The following is a 10,686-nucleotide window of genomic DNA, read 5'->3' as shown; positions in this document are numbered from 1 at the left end:
GTACTCAGGAGAAATTGCACAACAACTTTTGTGGTCTAATTTCTCCTGTTACCCTTGTGAAAATAAGAATTTGTGGGCAAAAAAATCATTTTTGTGAAAACAAATGCGATTTTTTATTTTCACGGCTCTACGTTATAAACTTCTGTGAAGCACTTGGGGGTTCAAAGTGCTCACCACACATCTAGATAAGTTCCTTGGGGGGTCTAGTTTCCAAAATGGTGTCACTTGTGGGGGGTTTCCACTGTTTAGGCACATTAGGGGCTCTCCAAACGCGACATGGCGTCCGATCTCAATTCCAGCCAATTCTGCATTGAAACAGTCAAACGGTGCTCCTTCACTTCCAAGCTCTGCGGTGCGCCCAAACAGTGGTTAACCTCCACATATGGGGTATAGGCGTACTCAGGAAAAATTGCACAACAAAATTTGTGGTTAAATTTCTGTTTTTACACTTGTGAAAATTAAAAAAAATGGTTCTGAAGTAAAATGTTTGCAAAAAAAAGTTAAATGTTCATTTTTTTCTTCCACATTGTTTTAGGTCCTGTGAAGTACGTAAAGGGTTAATAAACTTCTTGAATGTGATTTTGAGCAGCTTGAGGGGTGCAGTTTTTAGAATGGTGTCACACTTGGTTATTTTCTATCATATAGACCCCTCAAAATCACTTCAAAGGTGATGTGGTCCCTAAAAAAAACATGGTGTTGTAAAAATGAGAAATTGCTGGTCAACTTTTAACCCTTATAACTCCCTAACAAAAAAAAAAATTGTTTCCAAAATTGTGCTGATGTAAAGTAGACATGTGAGAAATGTTATTTATTAACTATTTTTTGTGACATATCTCTCTGATTTAAGGGCATAAAAATACAAAGTTTGAAAATTGCAAAATTTTAAAAATTTTCGCCATATTTCCATTTTTTTCATAAATAATTGCAAGTAATATCGAAGAAATGTTACCACTAACTTGAAGTACAACATGTCACGAAAAAAACACTCTCAGAATCAGCGGGATCCGATAAAGCGTTCCAGAGTTATAACCTCTTAAAGTGACACTGGTCAGAATTGTAAAAATTGGCTCGGTCATTAAGTACCAAATTGGCTCTGTCACTAAGGGGTTAAACAACCAATGTAAATAGGCACATCAAAAATAATGTGCATTTTCATTATCCAGATTACCAAAATGCGGGCAAGAATGTTTTTCTTTGGGGTGGTTCCTCATATCTAGTGACATTAGCCTTGTTGCACAGCTGTAGCACATATTTTAAGTGAAGGTACAGGTGTAAATTAATGAGTTTTTAGGGCAAATGTCACAGTAGAACGTTGAGTCCATTTTTCAGTGGCCAGCACATATGTTTTCTTAGTTAAATAAATGTATTGTGCTATTTTTCATAAAACATTTGTGAATATTAATGGAGAGATAAGGGCATTTGATGTTTGTGATTATGAGTGGAGAAGATGCATTAATTCATCAATGGTGGATAAGTGTATAAATACTGATAATGTAGAGCAAGAGAACAAAAGACCATTTCCATTTGAGTGTAAGACTCTCTCGGTCATGATTGATCTGATGGGTGCATCACTTAAAGGTAATTGTATTTGTTTTTTTCTATTTCTGTTTTCTACACTTTTTTATAGTAGCTGTCTAAGAAAACAGCTTACATAATTCCATACTTGACAGTTTTCATTTACTTTGAAAATTCTTAAAATAGTGTATACTGATCATAGGCTAAAATTCTATTTGATCTATTTTCACCATATAAGCTTTTCAAACCCAAGCCTTTACATGTTTTTTCATTTCGTTTAAAGACGTATTTATAAAATATATTTTATCAATAATGGCAGCTGTCACTGAGCTTTGTACATAAAACATATGTATGCAAATTTCTGGGACATTATTTAATAAATATATATTTTGAGATGAATTCATGGAAATGATTCATGATAGAAAAAAAAAGAGCAGCATGTCAAGTTCACTGTAAGGAAAATTCATTTTCTTTGTAACTTAAAATTTTTCCTATTTCTTTTAGTCTCATCTTTTGTTCATTTATTTATGTAATTACTTTCTGTTTTTGTTTTTAAGGTGTAGTGCTAATTATATTAGCAGGTTCCAGTGCAATTCTAGAAAGAAATGGGGTTATCTCACAACCAATATGTCCAAATGGTGGACCCAACTGTCAGATCTCCACTGGAGCGCTCTTTGATCGTGCGGTGAAACTTTCACATTATATTCATTCGCTATCATCGGATATGTTCAATGAGTTTGTAAGTATAGTCGTGAAGCAGACATTTAGAGCATATGTGCAAGGAAAATTGTACAGGCAGATTCCAATCAGAAACCGCCTGAAAAAGCGCAGCAAACACGCCTTATAAAATGAACAAAATGCCTACAATGTCAAAACTTCTTATATCAGAAACCTTTAAGTGGTTAAAAAATGTGACATGGTCATTCTTTGGGCAACTTCTACTGGGAAACCGTTCAGCCTCAATACTTAACAGTATAGATTAATAGCTCCGCCGGAAAAACGAGGATAAATCCACCAGCGAGACCACCTCAGGAAAATTACCGCGGTATAATCAAATCCTTAAAGGGGTAGTCCACAACTTTAACATTGATGGTCTATCCTCAGGATAGGTCATCAATGTCTGAACTGTAGGGGTTCGATACCTAACACCACCAGTGATCAGCTGTTCCCGATATCGTCGGCGCCAGAACTGCTCAGTTACAGAGCTGCACAGCACAGTTACGTTGACGGAATAATGTCCCAGGCCGGGTACTGCATATTCAACCCCTATTGTTTTGAATAGTTGCTCAATGTGCGGTACCCAGCAGCAGACAGTTTACTGTCAACGGAGCTGTGCTGTGCAGAGGTCAGCTGATCGGCAGAGGTGACACATCCTCACCGATCAGAAATTGATTACCTATCCTGAGGATAGGCCATCAATGTTAATGTCCTGGACAACCCCTTTAAGATTTCTGGAACCAAATTATGGATCATTCAAACTAGATAAGGTTTAAAGTCATACATTAAATCAGGAACAAATGTTCTATTGCATACTAAAGGTCTGGGTCTAATGGTGGGTCTGCAGCAAATGATGCTTATTCCTAAATTCTTGGCTGCTAGATTGTTCATGCAGTAGGAGTAGGTAAGTCATATCCATTTCATTCTTTCATGCTAGTAATTCAAGTCACTTTTGCATATAAGAGTATTTGTGTACTGTATTTGGATATTGAAATCTTTATTTTGACTTGTCTTGCAACCAAATGAGTACATGCTACTAATATTTAAACCTGGTTCTTTGCTCTGTTATGCTTAATGCAAGGCCTGAGTGAAGCGGTACATACCTTCCTGAATGTTAAGCGTTGCTCCCTGCTCTAGGTATTGCCCAATCTTTTAGCACTGCCCAGTTTTGCTTAAACCGCCTGTACTTGTAATGCACATGTACATACATGACTAGAAGGGGTTAAAGGGATCTTTAGTTTCTACATGTAATAGTCATTGTACTGATTGTTTGGCTATGTTCTCACGACCACATCTTTGGTCCGAAACGCTGTCTATGGAAAAAACTGACAGCACTTGGACCAATATTATTCAATAAGAACTATTCAGATGCCCTTTTTTATATGGTCCGAATGCCTGCCTGAAAATAATTGCAGCAAGCATTATTCTCATCTGTATTTCAGATTAAATTCACCTATTTAAGGCTAGCGATGTATAAAATAACTCAAATTCAATAAGGCTTAACAGTATAGCATCTGATTGCTGAAATGTTGCAACTCTTTAACATAGAAAACTGTGTTGGGTCTTATAAATTGTAATAACTGCTGATGTAAAAAAATTGCAGATTGCATAATTATGACAATGCAGAGAAAAAAATTGTACATTATTTCAGGTTGAAAATCAGACTAATTGTGTTATATGTTCGAGTCAACTTAGCCTTTTAACACTTACCAATTTGATACCCAAGTAGAGATTTCCGGCTTCACTCCTTTGAAGAACCTTATTGTCTGCATTATTCACGTTCACACCTATAACAATATTTAAACAGCATCAACATATTTTGCAGTGCTTTACAATTCAACAGTTCATATACAACTGTCATAGCAAAGTTAGTGATAATACAATAATTAATGCAAAGATATTGATGACCCTGCCCATAAGAGATTACAATCTACAGGTAAGGGTGACAAAGTACAGGTGCATATTTGCAATGATGGTCCAGCTATTTTGAGGAAGTGGGAGTAGGTAAAGGCTGCATGAGCTAGTCACCAGCCAATATTTGTAGTGCTTTTGGTAGTAATGGAGTGTGATGGAGGGTTATAGTCAGAGAAGTAGAGAATGGACTATATATAAAAGTACTTTGATTAGGGAACATGATAGACTGCCCTAAACAGATGTGTTTTTCAGGAGCACCTAAAACTGTGCAAGTTATGGTTAGTCTTAATTTCTTTAGGTAGAACATTCCAGAGGATTGGTGCAACTCAGGAGAAGTCTTGGAGCTGGGAGTGGGAGGTGCGGATTAGTACGAATGTTAATCAAAGGTTGCTTGCGGAGAGCAATGAACTTTTATGATGATAAACAGAAATGATGAAGGAGAAGAAAGGGGTGCTGCACTGTGGAGAACAAGCAGTTTAAATTGGAGAGAGCGGTCAACATCGAAAGCTGCAGAAAGGTCAAGAAGAATGAGCAGAGGGTAGTCACCGTTACGTTTTGCTGTCAAAAGGTCATTGGACATTTTGATGAGTGCAGTTTCTGTAGACTGTAGGAGAAGGAAGCCGGACTGTGATTAATCTAGGAGAAAGTGAGTGGAGAGGTAACGGGTAAGGCAGGAGTACACCAGGTCCTCCAAGCATTTAGAGATGAAGGCAAGATTGGTAACTGGTCTGTAGTTACTTGTGCAGGATGGGTCAAGAGAGGGTTTTTTTATATTCATTTTAATAATGAAGGAGTGTTTGAAGGAAGAGGGGAAGATACCAGAATAGAGGGAGAAACTGAAGATTTTAGTTAGGTGAGTAGTGACGACTAGAGAGAGACTGGACAAGGTGTGAGGAAATGGGGTTAGTAGTGCATGTAGTAGAACGAGAAGAAGAGAGAAGCCTAGAGACTTCTTCTTCTGTGACCGGGTCAAATGTAGAGAGTGAACCAGAGGAGATGTGGGGAGGAATTGTAGCAGTGGCACTTGGTGGCTGGGAGCTGATTTCCTGATGGATGTTTTTATTTTCTTAGTAAAGTGTGATGCCAGATAATCAGCACAAATGTCTGTGATAGGGGCTTGTGCTTTCGGACTGAGGAGGGAGTGAAAGGTGTCGAAGAGTTTTTTGGGGTTGTTTGATAATGAGATCAAGGTGGTGAAGTAGGTCTGTTTGGCAAGGTGAAGGGCAGAATTATAGATTCTTAGCATGAATTTATAATGGATAACATTATTTGGTATGTGAGTTTTCCTCCATAGGCGTTCAGCACTCTTGAGCAACACTGGAGAAATTGAGTTTGTGATCTGAGCCAGGGCTATTTTACTCTGTGCTTGTAGGTTCTGAGGGTATGGGGCACTACTTGGTCCAGGGTGCTTCTGAGAATGTCATTGTAATAATGTACAGCCAGATAAGGACAGGAGAAAAAGGAGATTAGGGACAATGATGAGTGCAGGGAGTCTGTAAGTGTATAAGGGTTGAGGGCTTGTTTATTTCTGAATGTGGTAGGTAGGAGTGTTCTGATGTGGGTGAGGATTTGTGAGCGTGAAGGTGAGAATGTTGTGGTTAGAGTGGGGAAGAGGTGAGTTTTCTAGGTAGGAGATTGAACAGGGTGTTACCGTCTTTGTGTGTTCCAGAGGTTTAGAGCTCTGATAGGTCAAGAGAAGTGGTTAGAGATAGATGCTTGGATGCAGATGAGGAAGTGGGGCTGTTAATGGGGTTGATGAAGTCTCCCAGGACATGGGTTGATAATTCTGAGGATATGACGTGCGGCAGCCAGGCAGAAAAATAGTCAAAAAACTGGGAGGGTGAACCTGGGGGATGGTATATGACTGCTACTCTGAGGGAAAGGGGATGGAAGAACCTGATGGTGTGGGCCTCAAAAGAAGGGAATGAGAGTGATGGAATGGGGGGATGACCTAGAAAGTGCATTGTGGCGACAGGAGTATGCCGACTCCACCAAATCTGTTCATGGGTCTCGGGGAATAGGAAAAATGTAAGCTGCCATGAAAAATAGCAACAGGGGAGAGAGTGTCAGAATCCTGAATCCAGGTTTCAGTGAAGGCCAACAGATTAAGAGAGTTGTTCAGAAACTAGTTGGGCAGGAAAGGAAGCTTATTGCATATAGACCATGGATTCCAGAGCGCACAATTAAAAGGAGATGAAGGAGATTAACTAATGTTAATACGTTTTGTAAGGTTTTGATGTGAGGTGGGGAAGGGGTTGAAGTTGGCGGAGGGTGGACCGGGTTGGGAGAGATATCCCATGAAATAAGTAGCAGTAAAAAGAGAAAGAGCAAGTTCTTGGATTTGTGACTTTTTTTTGTGCAATGTCTTTGGGCAAGATGGACTGCGATTTTTCAGGAAGGTGAGAAGTGCATGGCAGCTATACATGGGAGAGTCAAGTAGACAGGGGCTTATGTGGAAGAGTGGTGATGGAGGGGGTGTGGGGCGTGAAAGTGGATGGCAATGGCACACAGGAAGATAGAGATAATGCACATGGTAAAAAGAGTACACAGGGTGGGCTACCTGACTTCTACTCTGACTAACAGCCATTGAATTAACTGCTGTATACTTGGCTATGACGATACTCTGCTGACGTGTAGCACAAGAGATGTGGTGCACTCCGCATGGAAAAAAAGGTGCAGGCTGAACACAAAGTCACAATGTCTATAGAAAAAACTGCCGCACACTCAAGACTTGCAGGTTTTTACGTGAAAGTTGTATTTTTTATTATTAGTACAGGCATCACCAAATGCTTATTAGTGTTCAGAGAAAATGACGGATACTTTAAGTTACGGTTAACGTTTCGACCAAGGCTGGTCTTTGTCAAAACCACACTTCTAATGGAGGGTAGAAAAGGTGCAGAAACAGTCCAGAGTGGGCGTAACATAAAGTATCCGTCATTTTCTCTGAACACTAATAAGCATTTGGTGATGCCTGTACTAATAATAAAAAATACAACTTTCACGTAAAAACCTGCAAGTCTTGAGTGTGCGGCTGTTTTTTCTATAGACTCTGCTGACGTGGACACACATGCATAAGATTCTAAATTTATATTGCTGACTGTAGGGTCAAGTGAGAGGGATTGTGGGAGCTGGTTTGGGATAAATTAGCAGCTGTTCAACACCAGGGGGTGGATAGATGATCAAAGACAGCTAGACCTAACACTAGGCCTACTCCATCTATGTGCTATAACACCTTTCACCAGATAATATTTACCGTGATCTAAGAATGGATATACAGCAGTGAGTATTGAATAGAAGAAGTACGCAACTTCTAGCCGAGATACAGCAGGCAGAAACATTATACCATTAAATTGTCGCAGGACCACAAAGCAGGAGATGACAGACAGCAAGCAAAGATTTTATACCATTAAATTGTTGCAGGGTCACTTACTTTCATCTGCCTATTTAAAAAAACTGCATAAATTGATTTCTGTTTTACTTATTAATGAAGTTTATAAGTTGAAACGCACAGTGTCCAATGGTTGAAGCTTGTCCATAAAGGCAGCAAACTCCGTATTCATCTATAAAGCAAAACACACACAAACAATAGAGCAAGAGTGCTACTTGGCAGGACATTGGAATGCCCAAGTAAATTAAACTGCATTGCTAATTTTATACCATTTCCTACTGTTCATTATTATCATTGAATCTGTCAATGTTATCAAATCCTAGCTTTGTAATATTTTAGGTTTTACAATTTTATTTGAATTTTTTACAGGATGAAAGGTTTACCCCAGGTCGCAGGTTTCTAGCAAAATCTAGAATGAGTTGTCATACTTCTTCACTAAATACCCCAGAAGACAAAGAACAAGCACAGCAAATTCAGGTAAGACTTTTCTAGAATCTGTAATTAAAGAAATTAATAAATACTAATTTTGTTACTGTTAAATTGAAGCTCTACCATTGGAATCACCTTAAGGGGTTGTCTCATCCAAATCAATAAATTTGCAGTCACTCTGTGTGACTGTAGGCTTATAAATCCCCCAAGTGCACGCACTGCGTGCCGAGAGGATTTGCCTATTTCTGACCCGAGACTGGAGGGTATAGATGGGTTATACAGTGAAGGAAATAAGTATTTGATCCCTTGCTGATTTTGTAAGTTTGCCCACTGACAAAGACATGAACAGTCTATAATTTTAAAGGTAGGTTAATTTTAACATTAAGAGATAGAATATCAAAGATAAATTCCAGAAAATCACATTGTATAAATTATATACATTTATTTGCATTTCGCAGTGAGAAATAAGTATTTGATCCCTCTGGCAAAAAATACTTAATACTTGGTGGCAAAACCCTTGTTGGCAAGCACAGCAGTCAGATGTTTTTTGTAGCTGATGATGAGGTTTGCGCACATGTCAGGAGGAATTTTGGTCCACTCCTTTCTGCAAGGGATCAAATGATTATTTCCTTCACTGTACATACTCCTGACCAGGGTCCGTCGTGGGTGCAGCCTCGCTCTATACAAGTATATGGAAGCAAGGCTGTGCCTACTGGCTGAGAGTAAGTACAACTCATACATACTCTCCGGTCCCAGGTCAAAAACCGGCGAATCCCCATAACTGCATATATAGGAATTATGCAATATAATATTTTCATTAGATATACTACTTTTAGCTTTGGAAGAATGTTTGATTATACAGATTTGCAAAAAAGTATCTTAATAATTATGTTTTAAAAACTTCAGTTTTTTAGTGAGATTTGAGGTTTGGCATTTAAAATATTTAAAACTGTGATCTCCACAAAATAAGATACCCTCTCATCAGCATCAGCAGGAAGATGAAAGTTGACTAGGATAAAGGTTTTTCTCCTTTCCCCCAAGACCTTGTTTATCCATTCAAGAACATACCTGTAAGTCACAGAACTCCAGAGCAAAACTTGAACAGAAGGCACATAATGCTAAGTGCTTACTGTAATTAGTAATACATTAGTTTAGGAAAAAGCTTACGGTTACTGTGGTCTCCTAGTTCTATAATTTCCACCTTGGTAACTTAGTACTCCATTCACTATCATCTCCGCATTGAATAATAATCATAATCTTTATTTTTATATAGCGCTATCATATTACACATCGCTTTACATATATTATCATCGCTGTCCCTGATGGGGCTCACAATCTAAATTCCCTATCATTATGTCTTTGGAATGTGGGAGGAAACCGGAGAACCAGGAGGAAACTCACGAAAACACAAGGAGAACATACAAACTCCTTGCAGATGTTGTCCTTGGTAGGAATTGAACCCAGGTCTTCAGCGCTGCAACGCTAACCACTGAGCCATCGTGCTGCCCATAGAACTGGATGTTTATATTATTTACCCATATGCCTAACTATAAATTACACTTTGCACTATTCTGCTTCTTTTTGATGCTAGGCAAAAACAATGTTTGTTTAAATCTACATATAAAATTATGCTGTGTATATATACTTTGTAAGTTATTTTATATTTCTGCAATAAAGCATGAAGACCTCTTGAACTTAGTGCTGAAAGTTTTGAGATCCTGGAATGACCCCTTGCTTCACATGGTTTCTGAAGTTCAAGATATACGAGAAGCACCAGATACCATTCTCTGGAAAGCTGTAGAAGTAGAAGAACAAACCAAACGTCTCCTTGAAGGAATGGAAAGGATCGTTGGAAGGGTAAACCTAATAGACTATGATCATAAGAATGATAGCTCAATTAAATTGAAATACAAGACTCAAGTAACACAGTAACTCATCAATCAATCTTCTGTTTCTAGATTCATCCAGGTGATTTAGAAAATGAAGTCTACTCTCCGTGGCCAGGTCCACCAGCCTCACTACCAGGAGATGAAAATTCACGGCTTTTTGCATTTTATAACCTTCTTCATTGCCTGCGAAGAGATTCACATAAAATTGATAATTATTTGAAACTTTTAAAATGTCGTCTTATACATGAAGGAAACTGTTAAGTTGTGACACTTCTATAATTTACTAGAAAAAGAAAGATAATGTGATACTATCTAAACAGCAACTTTAAAGCTGAATTTTTCCGATGTTTATTTTGTTGCTTTGTTTCAATTAGATTAATACAGAATAAACTTCTAGATCCCTGTTTATTCATAGCATGGCTCATAATAAAATAAATGCAAACCCATGTTTTCATTCTGTTTTTATTCTATTTTGTACAGTATATTTTTATCTCTTTGTCTTAATGTCAGTAGTTTTGTTTTACATTGTTTCTCATTTAGCATGTCTATTGCTTTCTCTAAGATAAAAGCTGTAAATAATGTTAGCGTTAAATAGTAAGAAGAAAGGCTATTATTATAAAGCAGACACTTCATCAGCGCCATCCTGCAATTTAATAATTCACAAGTCTGTGTTTTAACACGTACGTAAAAAAATGGTACTGGAGATATCAGTGTGTCATCAGTGTGTCATCAGTATTGTGCATCAGTGTGTCATCAGTATTGTGCATCAGTGTGTCATCAGTATTGTGCATCAGTGTGTCATCAGTATTGTGCATCAGTGTGTCATCAGTATTG

General features: G+C 38.2%; 1 protein-coding gene across 1 annotated transcript; it reads left to right on the top strand.

Annotated features, from left to right (window-relative positions):
• The first annotated feature begins 1,514 nt into the window (after window positions 1-1,514).
• On the top strand, window positions 1,515-10,254 carry PRL (prolactin). The gene is made up of 5 exons (XM_077267670.1): window positions 1,515-1,578; window positions 2,073-2,254; window positions 7,904-8,011; window positions 9,641-9,820; window positions 9,922-10,254. Exons 1-5 carry the CDS (start codon window positions 1,548-1,550, stop codon window positions 10,111-10,113), a joined length of 693 nt encoding a protein of 230 aa, XP_077123785.1. The 5' UTR covers window positions 1,515-1,547; the 3' UTR covers window positions 10,114-10,254.
• The last annotated feature ends 432 nt before the right edge of the window (window positions 10,255-10,686 follow it).

The sequence above is a fragment of the Ranitomeya variabilis genome, chromosome 6 (genome assembly GCF_051348905.1).
Source record: "Ranitomeya variabilis isolate aRanVar5 chromosome 6, aRanVar5.hap1, whole genome shotgun sequence".
Classification (NCBI taxonomy): domain Eukaryota; kingdom Metazoa; phylum Chordata; class Amphibia; order Anura; family Dendrobatidae; genus Ranitomeya; species Ranitomeya variabilis.
This window is presented reverse-complemented; position numbering and strand designations above follow the sequence as displayed.

What these genes read in the sequence shown, in the direction of transcription:
- PRL (XM_077267670.1), top strand. Translation starts at nt 1,548, where the DNA reads ATGATTGATCTGATGGGTGCATCACTTAAAG. An exon ending in GATGGGTGCATCACTTAAAG is followed by an intron (nt 1,579 to 2,072) that starts GTAATTGTATTT and finishes TTTGTTTTTAAG; the next exon opens with GTGTAGTGCTAATTATATTA. An exon ending in CGGATATGTTCAATGAGTTT is followed by an intron (nt 2,255 to 7,903) that starts GTAAGTATAGTC and finishes AATTTTTTACAG; the next exon opens with GATGAAAGGTTTACCCCAGG.